Raw genomic sequence first — 21,975 nt, forward strand, 5'->3', positions numbered from 1 at the left:
TTGCCACAAGACTGTACTGAATTTTCAGGGGTCTGTGCCTGTGGTGGTAAGCTCACATGCTTCTATGACAATACACCAAAAAACACAGTGACATCTTGTTTTCTCGATGTCATATAGAAACAGTTAAGCCATCAGCCGCGTTTTAACTAGAAGGGGATTTTATTGCATTTTTTTAAGTAGGCACGGCTGAACATCGTGTTGTGCTAAGTGATCTGTACGGAGTGTGTCAGGCCTGCAGTCACCTGAGCTGTTGTAGCTGATGCTGCAGAGGCAGATACAGCTGCGTTCAGGATTCATCAGGGATGGAAGTGCTTTCTGAACCTTTTTAGTGCTAACCTCAGCTATATTTGCATTGCTGCGCTCAAGCTTGGCCTTCTTTTTGATTAGAGCACTCATTTTGTTTTAAGGGAATGCATGATAGAAAAAAAAAATGTTGCTAAATGTTAAATTTACCATTATTTAGATATACTGTAGATTTTACTTTAGCCTTTAAAGTAATTGGGAATGTATAAGTGTGAATGAAGACTGACACTAATTATTCAAGCAGAATTTCAAATAGAATTTTTTTTAACAGATTATCTGCTGCATATCAAATGTTGAGTAAATTGTCCTGATTGTGTCAGCTTCATGTAGACTCATTTTCATGCAGTGCAAGATTCACAATGGCATGACTGTTAGTAGACAACTAAAATAAGGTTTAGGCGTAGGCACAAACTGTAAGAGGGCTCCGAATTCAAAAGAACTAAGGGCATAAGTAAGCCACTATTTGTTGATTTTTTTATGATGTTTTGGCATCTTTCAAATTACTCTAAAGGCATAAGTTTTTGTTTGTAGAAAAGTGAAACAATCCTTGTCAAAAGTGTTGCAGTCTTTTAGTGGTTGGCTGGACAATTTTGACACGTCTTTAGGGAAATCTGGGAAATCTTGGCAGTCACCCAACAATAGCCTGTCAATTATCCAGTCAACTGAGAACAACTGAAGTTGTGTCTTACATAAATTGCGATGAGCTTCATCAGTATTACCAGAGCTGACACAAACAGCTCTGACAAAGAGTCGTCTCAGTCTTTTGGCTTGTTAGGAGTTGTATAGCTGCATGATGCTCGCAGAACTTGAAAGAGCTGTTTTGATGCACTTGCCACCAGTGTACAGTACACAGCCATCAGCAAATAACACTTCCCACTGTGGCTAATGAGGAAAGATATGAATGGTCAAAAGTAGTTAATGCTGAGGCATTGGCTTACCACTCTTTGATGTGCTGCTTTTTGAATATTAATTATATTCATGACCTATTTGCTACTTCATTTTATGGAAATTCCTGATGGCCTTGTTACCCTGATGCATTCATAGAGGATATGAAGATGCTGTTGGCACAGCAACAATATAATTAATTGGGGAGTGTATGCATAAACTTCTTAACAAGGCCCAACAATTGGGCATTAACACTGTATTCACAGCTCCTGTGGATGTCTGAACAATTGTGAAAATGAATGTCAAAGTCCCAGTCTCATTATATTATAACAAAAAAAGTCAGGGTGAAGACATTTGTCTGACAGCTTGTATATGGCAGTGCTCCCTGGGGTTCAGACTATGGTTACCCAACACCCCCACCTTGCCATCTGTCTGGATCCATTGTAGCTTGCTGTAAATCCCACAAGCATACTCGAAGCAAAGAGAGATGGAAACACGGAAAAGTGCTTTTAGGAACCACAGCACACCCTGAGCCTGTCACGAGAGCTGATGACATGAGAGTCCTGTTGTGCCTTGAACTATACACTGCTTAAAAAGTTATCTTCAAGTTTAGATGTAATAGTGTCTGACCAGCCATGAACCGACAGAGAGGAAAGTTTTTCTTTTAGTGTTTGTGTATAATGCTGTGTACATAAATATCTCTCTCCGGGTGTTCTATGATGCACTGAAACATAGGATGACCAATAAAACTGCTCTCACACTTGATTTTATAGTGGTGCCTGCTTTACTTTGTCCCAAGTGAACTTAAGTAACAATGGGTTATAAAAAGCAACACATGAATAAGGAAATAGATAAAAATACAAAGATGCAAGGATAACTAGCAGGTATTTGCATTTTCTTATGAGACATCTTAAAGATAACAATGATTTAAGTGGACAATAGCCTGTGTCCAACATGTCAGGGTTTATGTTGCAGTTTTTTTTTTAACTGTGTCCTGTGCTGTGAAGTTACTGAACCAGATGCCAACAGCATGCTTGGTGACCAGCGTCAGAGTAGGTTTTCCTGTCACTCCAAGTGTTTATTGTGCTACAGTGACCTTGAGCAAGATACCAAATCGTTATTAGCTCAGTGGGTGTCGCTTCATTTATCTGACACTTTTCCAGGGTGAAAATGTTGCATTTCACTAATTGTGTCTAAATGTGGTTTGGTTTAGCTTTATTCAAACACGACAAAACAAGCAAATTAACAAATTCAATTTGTCCCCCAAAAACCTGAAATAGTGTTGCTGAATTGAAATTAAAATGGGAAACTGATAGCAAATGAAGACAGCGAAGTGAATCAGTTTCTCACAGCAAAGGTGCACTGCACTCACAATCCATTTAACTTTTCAGCACACTTCTACAGCCTCATGTACTGTACCTTTGAGCACAATGGTTAGATAAGAGGTCTTGGTGCCAGCTGGTATTTGCTGCAGTGTGCTCCACTCCTTTTAGAGGGTTATGATTTAGGGTTTCAGATAGTATTATCATGCAAATGCATGGCACTGCAGTCACAGTCTTTTCCCTTCTGTCCACAGGAACCTCAGTAATGACAATATACACCAAAAAGTGATTTGGAAATCCAATTATAATCTTAACAACAATGAATTAATAAAAAATGGTTCAGAAATCATGAAATAAAACTGATGTTTTTGTCATATAGTTCAATTGAAAAAAAAAACCAAAAACATTTTTCCATATGCAGTGTTCTCCAGGGGTCAATTTTAGGCTCATTATTGTTTAATTTGTACATGTTGCATCTGAACCAACTTATACAAAAACACAATGTCTACTATCACAACTATGCTGATGACATGCAAGTATGTATTTCCTGTCCCTCAATGATCTGAGCCCTATTGACACACTACTACAATGCATCAAGAATATTGATAACTGGGTGTCTTGTAATTTTTTATAGTTAAATGGTGGCATGAGAATTGTGATCATGGTTATTGGGATAAAAAATAATGGACAAAAGTCTCTTAAATCATTGCAACTGTCCCTAGAAAACATCACACAGGCTAGAAACTTTGGAGTGATCGTTCCGGAGCCACATTAACAGCATAGTTAAAACCGGATATTATCATTTGCAAAGATAAGGAGCTTTTTATCCCAGGAGGATGCTGACAAACTTGTTCATTCTTTCATTTAATCTTCTTTCACCTAAACTACTGTAATGCACTGCTCACATGAAGACTGCAAAACCGTCTTGATCAACTGCAGCTTCTCCTGAAGGTAGCTGCAGGAAATACAATTATGTAAGATCCGTGCCCAGGTCATTACACTGGCTTCCTGTAAATTTTAGAATTGATTTTAAAATCTTAATACTTGCTCTTAAGGCCATACATGGGCAGGCACCTTAGTATCTCTCTGATTTGCTTGTTAGCTATGAACCTGCTAGACACCTCAGGTCAGCCGGAACAGGCTGTCTGGTTATTCCCCTGGTCTCCACGAAATCTGGCAAAACTGCCTTTAGCTTTTATGATCCAAGCCACTGGAACGTGCTATCTAATCATAGGGGTGTGCCAACGCTATCATCTTGTGAACCTAAACTGAAAACACTCCTCTTAAGCTGCACCTTTCAGTAGTCTTGTTTGCTGGTCTCAATTACCATGTTATTGGTTTTAACTTAGGTGTCTTATTACATTATTGGTCTAATTATGACTCTATTTACTTTTGCATGTCATTAATTTTTACTGATCGGTTGTTGTCTTAATTATTTTGTTTTCTTCATGGTTTTTAATTCATATCTATTCATATTTATTCACATTTATGCATTTGTTTTCATTTGTGTTTGGTCAGGTTTAATGTTTTATCTTTACATACTTTATGGTTGCAACTTCGATGGTAACTCATACTCTGTGCAGCACATCGGGCTGAAATGTGCTGTATAAATAAAGCTTTGCTTGCTTGCTATAGTAGTTTTAATATACCTTACACTTCTTACCCCGCACCTTTATCTATACTTAGCTGTTATCACTTCCACTGACTATTAATCTTCTGTAAAGATTAAACCACAAAACCTTCCATCAAATGCTGATTATAACAGGGAATACAGGGCTGAAGTGATCTTACATGAACTCAATTTAGTAATTTGAAGAAATACCTATTAGGAAATGTGGTAGGGGGATAATTGTTATAATTTCCCTATCCCACTATAAAAAAGTATGATCATAATAACTGCTACTTGTCAGAACAAACTGAATATTTGGACATTAGTAGGCGAGTGGTTAGCTGCCTTCCTCCATTTGTCAGAATGAGTTTATGAGATGGCCAGAAGAAGGAAATGTGCAACAGTGCAGCAGAAGCTGCATTTAAATCCAGGCTGCCACAGTACATGGGCAATCTGTAACAGTCCTCTCATACATCACAGCACTTGATTCAAATGATGACATTTCTAAGGTAAAAATGTACATGTGAAATAAAACAAAATATGACTAGAATTATTTTGGCTCTGAAAATATATTAAAGTAGACTAGATTTTAAATATGAATGTATAATCTTGCCCTACAGTTTTGTTCAAATTGTCAGTTGCCATTGCTTCTGTAGAAAATCATGCTCTCTGTGACTTGTCTCTTGTCTTGAGTACACCATTATTGTTCAGGCAGGGCTGCTTTTTCATTGTGAGATTTGTGTCTCTCCTCTCTCTCAACTGAATGAGGAAACACAAACAGGGCCCTTTCAGGTCACATCTTTTTCAAATCAGGAGGAGACATTGCTGTAGCGGCTCACGCTGGTGTGGTGTGTTTATAAATAAATCCACCATGAGGCCATGTTTTGATATGAAAACTTATTTTTATAGCATATTCACAAATGCAGTATGTTGTCCATCTGGGCCTGTTTGTTGTCACTATAAATTACAGGCCAACATCCATGCTGGTCTATTCCAACAGTTATAGTGACACTTCAGGCCAAGACACAGAGAAGGACGTGCCCTTGATGTGCTGAAGAGCCATGAGGAAAATGGGGCTGATAAAAAGAGTGTGGGTATTGGGCATGGACAGAGGTTAATGCAAGATGAGCGACTCTGCAGGGCAGCATGAGCTGCACAGTATGCTTGTGACTGAGGGAGGGAAAACATGATATTCAGAACTGGGGAATATTAGTAACTTTGTCTGGATACAGGCAGGAAATTTCAGAGAATGATATAATGCATACAGCCAACAGTCTAACATTGTAATACAGAGCATTCAAAAAGCTATGAAAGCCTCTTATAAACATTAAATCACTGTATTCACAACACAACATTTTATTTTGCTGTTTCGCAAAAGCTTTTCTCTTTGCTTGATGTGAAATATCATTCTCATGTTTAGTGTGGAGTATTAAATGGGAGGATGAAAAAGGATTTTGTCACTTTTCTCAGGTTGGCAGTCATAAGCCTGGATAAACCCTCATAAATATTAGTGCGTCTCACACATACTGTTTCCAGTTGTTGCAGATATTCTGGCAAAGTTTAGCACATCCCAATTCCAAAATCCTCTCCTCTTGGTTTGTAAATACCACTCCATCCCAGCAGCATGCAATTTTTCTTCAAATCAATCTTAAACAATGGGAAACCCTGACATACATTATTTACAAGCACACTGGACATAGATAAATGGCAGTTTATGTTCAAGATGTAACACATTAATTATTACTGAAGAGCGTTCTTTGCTTGTGAGTTTTGTGAAGGTTTTTGAAACAAAAATGTTGGAAGACGAAAAGAGTGGATAAAGGTATTTCCACGTTGGTTGGCTGAAGTCCTTGAGGGAAGCATGAATACACTCTGAGTCAATAATTTATGCATCCAGACACACACATTCAAACACTCACACACATTAAGTGAGAGAGACGGTGCATAGCTGCATAGGGAAACAGAAGACAGAAAAGGCTTCAGGGGCAGAAACATAGTCTGAGGCTAACAACTGGAAGCCATACATATGTCGCCAGATGTGAGATTCTATTTTACTCTCCACTATGAAAAAAATAGAGGCATATCAGAGAGGCTTGAGTCAGTGGTATTTCTACTGTGTTTGCTTGCCTGATGTAAGCAGATAGTAAAGGTTTTCCTTTTGGTTAATGCTTACAGTCATATGCCATCTTCACACTGCCTGACACATCTCTTCAAGCTTACATAATGCAGATCTGCCCTAATTTCCCTCTCCCTGGCAAATCTGGGGTTTTAACGAAGCTCAGCAACATAACACCATCAATCTGAGTCAAAGGCCATCCACATGGTTAGGTGTCTTATTGAAATGGACACTTTTCAGACACAGCTCCTGCGTCTGAAAAGACATGTATTTCATGCAAGTCATCTTCAGTCTTTGATATGCAAAGTGTACCATTTAGCAGCATGCAACATGGAGTGATAACACATCTGTCAAAAAGCTGAGGTACAAATGAATTCATACTTAGTGTCGGTGTAGTACCTTTTGCTCCAGAATTGTTTTTCTGTGTCAGGTAATTGAATGTTTCCATGGATACCGGGCTTCCTGAAAGTCATGTCTGCTAAGAATATGGTTCCTCTGCAAGTATCAGTTTGCACATGCATGCAGATGTGGCCATACTGTACATTTACAGTACTTTAGAGATTCTTGTCCCTGCTTTAAACACATCACAGTTAGGAAACCCATCCTTTGTTGCAATGGGAAGCTCAAGATCAAACATTTTGAATTCAAACTTGTACAAGAAACTCAAATGTGGTATATGCACATTTTGTGATACAGCCCTCGGCATGTTCTGCTGCTGCTATTTGTGCAGCTGTTTGAACACTTTGGGCATTAGATGATTATTTCATTTATACTTGAGAGAATTGATCATTTAAGTTCTTAGTCAAAATGTCTTTGGGTGATACAGAGTAGAGCTAAGGCATCATGAAGTATGAACTATGCCATCTCGATGTTGATTATGTAACACAGCCGTTCTTGTTATTCCCCATTTGCCTAATTGAAACCATCACAATGAACATTTGGAGTTGATATTGTAATTTCAGAGATGCTCTCAAAAATGCCAATGGGGTTTTGTGTAACATTCTCAAATCTGTCCTCCATGTGCTCTATGACATTTACTGCATACCACAATAAGGGTGAAGGGAACACAGAAACAAGGGTATATCAAATGAATGCATATCTTTTATTCATCAGCTAACAACTAAAGAAACAGCACACTGTAGATATATTTAACCCACATATTCCTAGTTGGACTGTGTTTCTGCAATACGAGACCAGGTTTTTGCTTTTGAGAGCTGATGCAAGTTTGCATGGAAATGCTGATGAAGTGTTCTATTTACAAATTGGAGGCTGACATAGAAAATCACTGTTTCATATGAAAACTAAACAAACAAAAGCAAACATAACAACAGGAATACAAATAGGACATTGACTGGACCACTTTTTCTCTGCAAATGAAACATTTGCACATATACACGGGACAGAAACATTTCAATTGAAGATATATTTGGATTATCAGTATTTGTACACTCATGTGTGACCAAAAAAAAAAAATTTATTAAAAAAAAAAAAAAAAAAATCTGTATTTGGTTGTTGAATACAAAAAGATGAAAGAGAAAATACATTGTTACAAATAACTTTTATATACAGTAAGTACTGTGTTCCCATTACACAGTTACCTTTGTAAGACTTAAATAAAATGTTAAAATTGATCTTAGTAGGATTTTTCTCTGAATGCACTGGCAAACTACATTATTTGCCCTGCATTACTCATCTGTTGCATTAGTTAGGTTGTATAAAATTTACCAGGCATTTAAAAAAAACAGAATGATCAATTCAATTAAAATCAGAATGGAAACTATGAACAAATGCCAGTCACTGTTCATAATAATAATTTAAAAAACACATTTTGTGTGTATCTGTCTGTGCATATTTGCAGGTTTACAGTGTTTTCACCACTAACTTCACAGCAACATATTGATACAATAAAACTCCTACACATAAAATGTTTCAGTGTACACACCTGTGCAGGTTTACATCATGCATCACTGTGTAGATTTCATTTAATTTGTTCTGAGGAATTTCCAATGAGCAGAGACAGGTCAGGTGACAAAAGAATCACAAAATGACTCTGAACATGTGAAAGGCAACAAACCAAGACCATATCCTTGATAAACAGCATGACTAATGCTGCTGTGTAATACTTGGTGACCTGCTGACAAGGTCCAGATACACCATGCCCCTAATTGGCTGAGCTAAGATGACAGGTTCAGTGCATAATACTGCATATGATATGAATTTATTCTGTGTATTAAACTCTCAGGGAAAGTCACATTTCTTGGCTTACACTATTGACCCAGAAATTGGTTAGACTGCATTATGACTGGATGATGTGCTTACTTTCCTTTAGAGCATAGAACATTTTCATGCACAAAGATGACTCCATCTATTCAGCTGCTGCATTCATTTTTTGTGCTTTTCAACCTAATAGCTAAAGCTCTTGCACTCCTCCACATGTGTAATAGTACCACCATCAATTCCTCCTTAAAAAGAGAGAAACCGAAACTGCTATTTAAGTCAAAACTTCGTACAACCCTGCACCAAAAAGACAAGACGAACAATGCCAAGTAATGAGACAGTGTTTTTCATTGTAATGCAGTACATACAAATCCACTCAGTATTCCTTTGAAAGCACATGTAATTAAAAATTATCTGAAGCTTTAGAAAAATGATGAGCTGTGGGCATTTTGTACAGATTGTCTAAGTATAACCTATATCTATGCATAGTGCAACATTTTTTTAAACATGTATTACTTGTATGTATGCAGTTATAAAACCTACTTCTATGGCTATATGCACATTACCATATTGTGCATTTCAGAAAGTGACATCATTGTTGACCTGTAGAAGTAAATAGTGCATTTTTTGTAAAAGAAAAAGACAAGAAAGAACAAAAAAAACTAAATATCCATATTTGTTTGTATAAAAATATGCAGTCATTTAAAATATGTTTATATGGTCCTGAGGCCCATATAATTTTTTTTATGATTTTCTGCTGAATTTGAAACAGAAGGATATGGAGATGTATTTGACCCTTATTGTATTGTAAATATACTCAGATGTATTGCAACTGGAAGACAATTGTAGATATATTAAAACATACAGTAAAGAGATCAGGTTGTAAGGATGTGTTTTCAAAGTTTGCATATGTTATCAGCTGATTTTTGAAGTGCTTTGGTCGTGGTACAAATGAAGACACTCATTAAAAATCGGTCATTTATGGACATCAAGTGTGTTTTGAAATTGTGCATTTTGTACACATTTGTGACAAATGTTATAAGCCAACAGTTAAAGCTAATTCTTTTGCTTCTGTTACAATACATCTGAATACAGCAGAGATTAGAATCTTTTAGTTACAACATTTCTGAGTATAGTTACAATATTACAATATTAATATTTAACTCAATACTAGTGCAACATGTGTCCATAATCCACAAGTGCAGATGGTTTGGAGATGTGGAGGCTTTCGGGGAACACCACTGATTTTCACGGATTACCCTGTAGTCGGTCGCTTCAGTATATTTTGTAGGATACGTTAAATATTCTTGTCCAAATCTGCAAACACGGGACCAGAGATTTACTGGCTCTATAATCTCTGATTTGAGACGTTACATTAAAATTCATTTTATTCGCTCATGCTTTTAATATTATCATCCCAGAGCTGTGCACCCTGGAGGACTAACTACCTCTCTCAATGGCTCCATATTTCACAGGAGCACAATATCTGCACAGATGTGTAGGCTATGTGACTTTCATCTACACCCACGCACAGGTGAGCTTTACTTGCAGAATAAATTTGATTTAGTCTCATGTATGAGTTTCATTTTGACTACATTTGAAAAGACAGAACTGGGAGTCATACATATACAAAAACCTGGTTTATTTTGGGATAAGAACATATCGTCTGCACGCTTCATAGACACTTATGCAATGCAGCTAATTTGAGAGTAAAAGCTCAGTCTCACATTATTGTCAGTGAAACAGCTCCAGGATGTATTTTATTATGGGTTGAGTCATAAGAGCCTTGAATCTGTGGTTCCTCGTTCATATTTACGAATTTTAACCAGACTGTTGAATACCATGAGGATGAAGTGTTAAATGATACTTGAGTAGCGTTCCCCTTTATTAGTCCATTCTGTAAAGCATGATTCCCAGAAATGATGCTCGCAATGCACTGTACTAATAAAGGTGAGAAATTAGTTTAAACATGTTCCGATTCCTGATTAAAATGGATACACTGCACCAATGCATCCACTCTGACCATCCCGGGGTCAAGTCTCTTAAAACTGTGTAAATGTGGTTCGTTTTTCAAGAACCTCAAGGTAATCAGGATCAATATGAAGCTTTGCTTTAAGTTCCCAGTACTCGCTCCTGTTGGGCTCCACATAGACAGTACTTGGTGCTGTACAATAGAGTATTGTCTGTTGTATTCTCTCTGGTTGCATGTATTGATGCCTTGCATCAAAGTCTGAGGTATACTGACTCGATGAATGCGCTGTATGCCTGCATGGTAATGTATTGCTGTAGCGGGTGTGCTTGTCAGGCTCGTGTACGTCTCTGTAGTAACACGGATCATCTTGGTGAGGGGTGGAGGGCTTGTTAAGCGGCTCCGGAGTAGTGGCGCTGTATTCTGAGCTTATTACATTACTGACTGCCTCCTCATCTGAGTTACCCAGAAAAGCGCCACTCAACTCATCAAAGTCTCTAAATCCATCCACTGACTTGCCGTCCGTCGGGGTGTGGGCAGTAGTTCTGCATGTGGATTCTGCAGGAGGTGGGATGTACTCATATACGTGTCCAGCAGATGTTCTGACTTTTGGGATGGATCCCTTTTTGTAAAGGCCATATTCCATGTTGAGAGAGCTAATGCAAGCATTCATGGAGTTATTCTGCTCGTTTTGACTCTTTTGACGTCTCTTTTTCACTGCCACGAACAATCCTGCAGCCACAAACACAGACACAATGAACAAGAGGAGAAGGGCAAGAATCATCACAGATAAAGGAATGGTGCTGTATTGTGTGTCAGAGTCCAAGGATGTTTCTATGGTGATGGTGCTGCCAGGAAAAGATTCTTCAGAGGGTGGGATCATGGAGGCAAGTATATCAGAGTTATTAGGGCAGAAATTAGCTGTCTTAATGTATCTCATGTCCTCCCCAGCTAGTTTCTTGGGTGAGCCGCAGATGACATTGTTCACAACTGTGCCTGTGCTAAGCTGCTCCAGCCACATCTTCAGCTCCAGTATGCTACAAGAGCAATCCCAGGGATTCTCAAACAAATCGACTTGCACCAGTGCTGTAAGCTGATCCAGCACACCGCTGACTGGCAGATATCGCAGATGGTTGTTGCGAAGATTTAGTCTGGCTAATGTCAGGCCATTAAATGTTCCTACTGGTAAAGTTTTCAAGAGGTTATTGTTCAGAAAAAGAAGCTGGAGTTTGGGTACGTGCTGAAAGGTATCAGGAGCAACCTCTTTAATGACATTGTATTCTAAATATAAGAACTGTAGGCTTTCCAGTCCGTAAAACATATCAGTTGTAAGATGGTCTATCAAATTCCCGTTAAGGTAAAGTCTTCTTAGATGTGTCAAATCGCCAAATGCTCTTTCATGTATGCGGGCTATTCGATTGTTACCAAGATGAAGCAAATCTAATCCTGTTGCCTCAATAAAATCTGATCGACGCACCACAGGGATGTAATTCCCTGTCAGATACATCTTTTTGGGATTGTAGGGTTTGGGATTTAAATCAGAGATATACTCAATCTTTCGCTCCTGGCAATTCACATTCAAGCCTAGGTCTGAAATTTGAAGATTGCAGGTGCAGGCAGTCGGGCAGTCCAAAGGCACAGGGGATTTGGTCTGATATGATATAATTTGGCCATAATTTTGTGGTTTATTAGATGGGACGCGAGCAGTGGGTCTTGATTTTAATTTGCCTGACTGTCGCGGTGCCTTGGTGGGTCTTGATGAGGAGCGCGCAATCCCAGATGAGGTGAAGGAAGCTGTAACTAGAGCTGGCGTGGTCCTGTAGTATGCATCACTGCTCAAATGTGGCAGGGGTGGCATCTCATATTCAGCAATGGCTCTCCTCGGGCACAACTCCTGTTTTGAAACCTCATCAAGATCTCTCCCATGAAGCCGAAATGGGAACTCGCAAACAACATCGCCGACTAAAGCTGTGTATGATATGCTCTCGAGCCAGGTTTTGAGAGCAATCAGCTCACAGGAACAGTTCCATGGGTTCTCCTCCAGCTGTAACTCCACAACACTATTCATGTGCTCCAGCAGACCTGAGTAGGGAAGCACTTTGAGCTGATTCCCCCTTAAGTCCAAATGAGTCAGGGGCACATACTGGAAAATGTTCATGGGCAGGACAGATATTAAGTTGTCATTTAGAATTAGGACCTCCAGATGTCGAAGTCTGCTGAAGGCATTTGGCGCCACATGAGTGATATAATTATAATCAATCTGAAGATATTCCAGACTTTCAAGGCCAAAGAAAAACTCTTCCTTCAAGGCATCAATTTTGTTATTGTTGAGATGTAACCGCTTTAATCCCTGAAGTCCATTAAAAGCTCCTGCTTCAACCTCAGATATGTCATTATTCCCCAGATGTAATATTGTAAGTCCTTTGTACTCTACAAAATCATTGGCAGACAGCTTTTTCAAAAGATTCCCTGTAAGCAGTAGATGATACTGGGAGAAGTACACTGGGCTTATGTCTGAGAGACTTACAATTCCTCTGTTTTCACAGCTCACTGTAAGGATCCCCTCTCTCTCCTCACAGGCACACAGTCTTTGACATATTTCCCCATAACTGCCAAACATCTCAGCAGCGCACACTGACGTTGCACTCAGCAAAACATATGAAATCCAAAGATGCATTTTCCTGCAAATGATGGCCGAGCTCACAGTCCTGCTATTAGGCATCCTCAATGTCATCTAGAAATAAAAGACATATAGGGTGATGTAAAACAGGCAGAGTACAAATGAAAGCAACTTCCACACAACAAGCTGTAGCCTGCATTAAAAAAAAAAAAACCTCAAAGCTTCATTTTGCTGTTGCCCAGAGGTAACTTCTGGCTGTGCGGCTGCTGATTTAAAATGGCTCAAACAAAGCAGGACAGAAAGCAACTCCTGCGAGCTATGTAAATAACAAAAAAAAAAAAAAAAAAAAGCAAGGTCAAAGCGAGACATAAGCACAAAACAATAGTCTGGATCCGCTGCGAGGGGAAGCCATATCGCATTTGCTTGCTAAGACATGAACATGCAATTAAATACCGGTCGGAAATGTAAAGCTCTGCAAATGACAGAGGGGTTTGTTTAAATTCTGCATCACAGTGCACGCCTTGTTAGACAGGAGGCAGCCCGCACAATTCCCGGTCTAACTCCTGGTGGACATACATACCTCACGCACATTGACGAAGACGTGGGCTCGTCTTCAGCGCATCTTGTATCTTTTAATCCAACAACAACAACAACCACAACAACAACAACAAAAAAAAAAAAAAAAAAAAAAAAAAACAACCAGGAAACGGGATCTATTCAGCGCGGGCACGTCCTCAAACGCACTGGAGAGGACGAGAGAAACGCTGATCAACCATAACTGCCAAATGCTCCTCTCTCAGCACGCCGTGCCGGAGGAGACAGCTATGCCTGGTAACAAAGTTGCTTACTCTCTCTCTCTCTCTCTCTCTCCTCTCTCTCTCTCTCTCTCTCTCTCTCTCTCTTCTCTCTGGACGCTCACGCACGCACACACGCACACACGCACTCGGCGGTCGAGAGGATGTCAAGTCATTTCATGCACAAAGAATCAGCTCACTGGAGCATCATGACGAGATACATTCCCCAAAAGATGTTGACCTACCTACGGAAAAAGATGCCCCCCCCCCCAACAAAATAAATAAATAAATAAATAAAACAATCAATAATTTAGCGGGCGAGGCGCGTTCCTGCGCTCAAACGGGGTTTGTTAAACCGCTTATCATGTTATTCACTCTAAAATCAAAACGTTACATCAGCTTTTCATAATCTGTCAATCCTGTGACAGTAAGTATCCCGGAGCGGGAGATATAACCGATAACATTAATGTTTCTGAGTCCTTTTTTTCCCACCTGACAGGAACTGGATCTTCCCAACATCACACTGGCTGTTTATTTACATCCCATGCTGCTGATCACATGGTAACTTCTGTCAGCCTGAGGTCAGTCAGAATATCTTGTCAATATCCAGGTAACAGAAAACAGAAAACCTCTGTCACAATGATCCCATCTCAACTCATCGAGAGCAGCGCTAAAGCACTTTTATGTATATGGCTTGTGCAGAACCCCCTTAATAATCATGTCATCCACTTCATGATGACATGAGCACTCTGTGACTTTGCCACGCTAGGATGTGTATTGATCAACCACTGTGGCAGCAGGGAGCTTGGAAATGAAAAGTAACAGGCTACTGTTGAAATGGTGCAACTGTTGGCTTATTAAGATTCAATAGTAAACTATGAGTCACACTGTGATTGTGACTCATTGCTTTTCACAGAGTGTGTTTTCACCTGGTTTTAATGAAAAGCAAACAGTTCTGGCACAAGTTCTCACAGAGGCTTAATAAGAGTAAATTATTCATTTCTCTCATTTTAATTTATGGGATGTAGCATCTGAACTGGTGGCACGCGTTGCATACGAAATGCCATGTCAGTTTAGTCATAGAGGGAGAGGTAAAGAAGGAGACCTGTCATGCCCTTCTCAACCTGACATGGTGCCGCTCATGTGGAAACATGCCAACTATCGTTGTATATTGCTGTGTCCTCGTGGAGCTATATCCATCATCCTCTCCACTTGGCTCTTGCTCACAGGGGAGGAGAGCAGGCACATCAGGGACACTGCCTGTGGCTCATATTAAGGAGTATGAAGGCTGCATCCAGCCTGCATGCAATTCATTTGTGCCTCTGTTTTTCTCTGCCCTCATTTGTATTGCATATTGGGCTACACCCTCAGCATTAGCTAAACCCCCATAATTACATCACTATTTCTGTATACATTAGCATTTATGTTTGTTGCAATATGATAAACAAAACATGGAGCCGGCTGTATCTTCTTGCACCAAAATAGCTGTCACCCCAAACATGTTCAAGGGCTTTTTTTTTTTTTTTTTTTTTTGTTAGAAAAAAATTCTTCCAAATTTGATTTGGTGAATTTTGTGTATTTGCATTTTGTTTACATTCACTCCATCTGCACTATGATATTCATATTTATCCATGGTTACAATGTGCAGAGGGAACATGAAGCGCACACAGGCTATGCATGAGACGAGCCTCATTTAATGTCTCTTCAAGTCTTCCATGACACTGAACATAATCTTCACCAACTGGGAGCAGAAGAAAGCACTCTCCACACACACGTGCACACACACACACACACACACACACACACACACACACACACAGAAACACACATGTGCACACAAAAGGAATCAGCATAACAAATGACTGGAAGAAAATGATGACGTCTAACAATTATGTGCTCCAAGGTCAGAAATACACAAATGGTGTTGGAGCCATGCCACAGAGGATGATGGGTAGTGCCTCTGATATATGTTCCTTACAGATGGCGCGTCGCACTTTGTCATTTGTGTCCAGCTGGAGCATACAAGAGCAATCGGCATCCCAGTGAACTGTTCTGCCATTGTCTGGCAGGAACATTGCTGTCAGGGCTCTCACAAGCCTTTGTTGCATCAGAAGTGATATTACATAGCAAACAACTACAGCACTGAGCTTTTTAAGATTAGTATGTCAGCATGTTATGCAAGGATTTTTTTTTTTTTTTGGGGTTGTCATATTATCTGAGTTTTAGTCTACACAGACAACTTTAAAGCTTTTGACCACATTGATACATGGGTTACACTTTATAATACAGTCTGAGATTTAGTCTCATTTCATTGTCTAAATCAGTTATCAAATAAAATACTTACAGTTCCTACTGGTAATTAAAGAAAATGAGAATATGGGGAGGAACAACTGGGTATCTTAAAGGTAAGTAGAAATACATTATACTCTTGTAAATACTGGGTAGGTATAGGGTACAGTACTGGGGAAACAAAACTGAACTGTAGTTAACGACGCCGATATCCTGCACAGCCTATATATTAAGAGTGTCACTATTTCACAGCAGCTACCAAACAGCAGGGGCACAGAAAGGTAACTAATTCAAAACTTCTATGGTATCTGGTACTTGATTCAAAAAACAAAACTATACTATGAAGCCAGTGGCTGTGTTATTAAGTGTTACCAATATTTGCACCAGTGGTCTACATGTGAATTGATGTAATAAGGAAACAGAAAAAAACACTACTCCTTTTATCAGCGTCTCCTGTATTTGTATCTTGCTCAGCAGGTAAGACTATGCTTGAGGCCCTGTGTACAAACCTCTAGTATTGCAACAACCTGTGACCACACTGAGGATATGGTGAGACGAGGCTTTGAGAGGCCTCTTCAAAGCGAGTGGCGATGAACTGTGGGCTTCGAGGGCAGGACACTGCAGACAGCCTGACGCACTGCATCATGGACTAGATAATCCTTGAAAACACAGTGTCTTTCATGTCAGGGACAAAGAGGACCTGCAGTGGGCAGAGAGGAAACAAAAGGAGGAAGATCAGGGGAGGGTGAAAACTGTTACTGGAGGAAGACTGAGGGCAGAATGCAGCAGAAGAATGTGAGCAAGTTTGTTGGGGCATGAAAAACATCTCTGGATACAAGAAATCTAACAGCAGGCAGTCTGTGTACATGCCTCCTAGGGTATATCTGGTCTCCCACGAAAAGGTGGGGGTGAGGAAGATGATGGCCACATCATCAGCCATCATGGATGACACCTCTCACCCTTTACATGGATCCCTACGTGCAATGGGCAGCTCTTTCTATGGAGCAGCTCCAAAAATAACAGCACACTATGACATGTTTTTCATCTCTCCTGCCACACAGTTCTGCAAACAGAACTAGACCAAATTACTCTTTGGACAATAAGACATAATTTTATATAACTGTGGTTTTTGAACTATTGATATCCACATTTATAATCATCCAGCATGTCTTCTCAAATATATATGCTGCTGCTCAAATTCAATTCATCTGGTATTTCCGGATCTGATCTGTAGTCTGACATCTATGAATGTATTTTACACATTTATTTCTTTTTTTCTTATTCTTTTTTCAACTCACACACTGTGCGTAACAATGTGTATGTTCGTATTTATTGTGCATATAGTGCCAGGAAAGCTGCTCTCTTTGTCGTGGTTGTTTTGAGGTGCACAGAGCTTCTTCATCTTCCAAGTTACCCCCCACCCCCCCACTCCACCCAGCATGACTTCACCAAACTGCACACTCTCTTACCTCATCTGCCCTGACACATGACATATCCCCTAACATCACCAACCTGGCACCCTGGACTGATATTAAACTGGACTCTTGGGATTATTCCATTTGACCTCCAGTAGACTTCCTGTTGTTATTTTATAACTGCCATTTTTCTAACCACAGCTCCTATTACACCCTCAGCCACCTGAGGGAGGAGGGTGTCTCCCTCTTTGAATTAGTGCTCTTGCGGTATCTTGTATATTTTTTACAATGTCAAAAAATGTTTTGCTCTGGGTGTTTCCTTGGAGCTAGCTGCTGTTGTGAGCCCATAAAGCACATTAAGACACCATTAAGACAAATGTTCATTTTAGTTCTTCTATTATAACACAATATTGTAATATTTATTTATTGGTAGATTGTATATGATACTGTCTACCATGTCCTTATTGTATGTATATTTTTGGCGTGACCTACTTTTTTCCCTAGACTGCCCTGTTGCTGTAACACTTTCATTTCCACATAAAGTTTTTCTAATTTCACAGTAAAGACAATTTCACATATCCCAGATCACAGCCTTTTTATATCAAATGCCCATTAATTGATACTAATCTGTGTTGATGCCCATTTAACCTTTTGAAGAAGTTGTTGTATAGTTTGTTTGTGATGTGAGTGCTGATGCTATGAAGCCTCTCGTAGTTGCATTAAGTGAAATTAAGGTGACAATGGCTCATCTACATTTTGTCTGGGAGTCACGGGAAATGTTCACATGTTGTCCATGAACTTCAGTGTGGATGCCCTCATGCTCATAACAACAGAGTCGGAACATGTTTTTACAGGCTGCTATGGCACCACCTGTTGGTGTTTTTAAGAAGTACAGTCCGTAAAGCGTCTTAGTCATCCAGGTCATAGTTATCCAGGAGGAGTTGAAAAGAGGGAAACTCGGCTTTCTTGTAGATACTTGAAGATGTTTCATATGTCATCCAAGAGGCCCCTTCAGTTCTGAAGAAATACAATATTTACTGACACCACAGGATAAAGGAAGATAAAAGACAAGGATTGTACCTGAGAGTTGCTGGTTATTGATGCTAGTGTCCATATGCATTCATGTTTACAAGCAGAATAAAACTGGTCGGCGCAGTTTTCCTCATGGCTGTTATTACCTATAAGGAGCAAAAGCTTTGTACAGATAGGGTAGAGGTACGTATTAGACAAGATTAATTTCCAGCAGGGATTTTATATTTTTGTGTATTTTGAATACATTTTGATAACTCATTCACTGCTCATATAGGTTTTCAATGATATAGATCATATGGACACATGGCAGTTTGCAGTGAAAGGTCTATGTTTATTAACAATTTCAGTCATTACTTTTCATCACAAATGAGGTCAAATAAAACTGTACATTATATTTTTGAAATATGATAAACTGACAAAAGAAAAACTACTTGGTTTTAACTTGCTTGACCTTGTTAACAGTTAAGATTTGCTGTTGTGAAAACATGAGGAATGCCTATTGACAAGTGAGCGAAAGAAGATATTTTCCTCACATCTGCTTAATTTTTCTTCATTTTTTTTTCAATTTTGCCCCTTGTTTTTAGTCTAATTCTTATACTTATTCTTGTGACTACTCTTCCAATTACAATTATATGGTTGGGTGCTCGTCTTTCCACAACCAAAACCAGATCAAACAACCCAAAAAAAAAAAAGACATGTAATTTTATCTCAAACCTCAGGGTGTCACTGCAGACTTAGGAAAGGAAATTGTTTACCTTCAGTATTCCTTTGTTATTCCTTGCCATCATCAGGATATATGGACATTTACTGATTCACAGCTGGGATAATTATAAAACTAATGTAGACCAATTATGCCAAGAATAATGATAAAAATGCTTTTTTTTTGCACATGTACTAGCTACAAAAACTGTCACATGTTCAAATGCTTAATACAATTCTTGATGCTCTCATTTGCAGCTTAGGCTGACACATTTTGTTTGAATTTAATGGCCTTACAATATAAAAGCAGCACAAGGTGTATTCTGTTTAGAGTGGAGATTCCCTTTAAGTCTGTCATAAACCAGCAGCACAGCTTGGGAAAAACATTTTCTCTTAATTTTATAATGAATTCTGTGCATTTCATTTCGTTCTGCCACACATATTTTGAAGATGAACACTAGCAAAACACGGCAAGAAGTTAATTTGGTTTTGCAGAAAAAACACGACACGCATTAACTGGCATTTAAGTATTTTAGAAACACTATGACAAGAGGCATAAAATAATGTTGCCTCACTTGACTGAAAAAATAATATCCAAAACACTGTATGCCACCACTTGACTATGGTACAAGGTCTGTGTGTGGAAATCAAAAGGCTGTCTGAGAGCACAGCTATTTACTGTCTTCACAGCTCCTGCTTGGGGCTGATGGGTGCAAGATAAAGTCTTGACATGTTCACTAAGGTCAATTGCTGTGAGGTGTCTGTGTGTACCCAGATACCAGGAAGGCTTCCTACCCTCTTAATTAAATACTGCATTCACCTTATCTCAGTTCCTCATGCTGACAAGACTCTCCTGCAAACTAAAGACATCTTTTCTTTGGCTGACAGATCAAATGCTAATGAATAAACAAACAAGGAAAAAAATCACCATGCTAGCTCTAGAATGAACAAATGTGCTGTAGCTCTCTGAGGATTGCCAAAACCACACTGCTAATCTGATGTAGGAATATCTCTGCAGGGTTTATCTTTGAGTCTGATGACTCAAGAGCCGAGGTAATTACCTTGGTCAGAGAGGTCGGTGTGGAACATAATGGAAAAGTGACTGTGTGGGGAGTTGAACTTACTTACATTTAACCAGGCCGGAGCAAGGATGCACCATGCATGGACACAAGGGCAAGAGAAGAAAGAATAGGCGGTATCAGCTTGGTGATGTGATTGTGTTAGATTAGTCAGTGTTGTGTTGTGTAATTACTGTCACCTGGATCTGTGAAAATCAAAATGTGACAGTTTTCTCACTTTTGTCTTTGGAGTAATTGATTTAAAATTAAATTCTGGTTAACACAGAGCTACTTTGATTGTCGAGTGTTGATACTTTGCCTACTTTTCCCCACAGAAACAGGTTGTTACCGAATTCCCTACAGAGAGGAGACAAACAGTGGATTGTAAAAGTGTGGCAACAGAGTACTTGAGCTTTATTTAGCTGTGTGCTTTTAATTCACGGGGGGATTGGGTGCAACGTTGATTGTTCACAACCACAGCATTAAAAAAAATGGAGGCCTCGATGATGTTGCCACGGTAACGCACATTGTGCCTTTAATGACAGCCTCTGCTCACATCTTTTTAGTGATCATTTGCAGCCATGATAGTATCCAACTTGCAGTGCACTGGTTCTCTGTGTTAGATAAGTTATAGCGTTGCATACGTTTTACTCATTTAATATATATTTATAATGGAAAACATATTGTGTCATGTCTTTGTTTACACATGACAACTAGCTCACAGTGTGTGCATTTGCATGCACGTTGTGTCTTGCTGTCTGACAGTGTGTCGCTGTGTATTTAAGAGTGTGTGCGCCTTTGCATGCATGTATCAACATGTGTTGCTGTTGCTTGGTGCTGTGTCCCTGTTCCGCACCAGTGATGATCGTTCGGCTGACCATCACCTCTCTTTCTGCTCCCATGTGGATTTAGTTATAAGGCAGGGAAGAGCACCAACCGAGTCGACATAAACAGCATGAGTATGTCTGTCACGTTTATCATGCCATCCAAACAGTTATGGAGTTGCTTTCATTTTCAGCTCATATTTGTACAGCCTTAGGCAGTAACCCAGAGTAATACCTGGTGGCAGGCAGGACTCCGATAGTTGTACATCACTGACGTATTAATGTCTCTACTCAATTTTGTAAAATGTTTTTCCCTCTAATAGAACAGGCTTCTTGCTGCCATTCATAATCAATATTTCATCTAGATATGCATAGAAATAGAAACATATGCCGGTATCCTTATTTTGCCTGAATTCTCTGTATAAGATGACAGTCTGCACTTGCATACTTAATTGAAAATTCAAAGGATGAGGGGATAATAACTTGCTTCTGTGTCTGCTTGCACGTGTGAATATGCGAGAATCTGCAGCCAGCAATACAAGTCAAGGTCTTCCTAAAATAGAGACAAATTTTCATTTTAACACATTATTACCCTATTAAGTCATTTGGAAATTGGTAGTGAGCAACTCACATGAAAGCTTAGGCTGCTCATCTCAGTACTGAGCTCTATAGACTTTATTTATGGCTACCTTGAGGCATCTGTGCATGTTTGTGTGGTCCCTTGAAAACCTCCCTCAGTCAGCAACAGAGGTGTTATAAGGATGAAATAGACACACATTACTATGAGTGCAGAGATAATCTTTGGAAGTTTAATTTGGCCTCA

General features: G+C 39.3%; 1 protein-coding gene across 1 annotated transcript; it reads right to left on the reverse strand.

The window, feature by feature from the left end:
- Nucleotides 1–7,318: 7,318 nt before the first annotated feature.
- On the reverse strand, nt 7,319–13,737 carry slitrk5b (SLIT and NTRK-like family, member 5b). The gene is made up of 2 exons (XM_071475099.1): nt 13,622–13,737; nt 7,319–13,155 (listed from the first exon to the last, which is right to left on the reverse strand). Exon 2 carries the CDS (start codon nt 13,153–13,155, stop codon nt 10,495–10,497), a length of 2,661 nt encoding a protein of 886 aa, XP_071331200.1. The 5' UTR covers nt 13,622–13,737; the 3' UTR covers nt 7,319–10,494.
- Between the last annotated feature and the right edge of the window lie 8,238 nt (nt 13,738–21,975).

This window comes from Trachinotus anak, unplaced genomic scaffold, assembly GCF_046630095.1.
Source record: "Trachinotus anak isolate AG129_WGS33_773 ecotype Australia unplaced genomic scaffold, CSIRO_AGI_Tana_v1 ptg000001l, whole genome shotgun sequence".
Classification (NCBI taxonomy): Eukaryota; Metazoa; Chordata; class Actinopteri; order Carangiformes; family Carangidae; genus Trachinotus; species Trachinotus anak.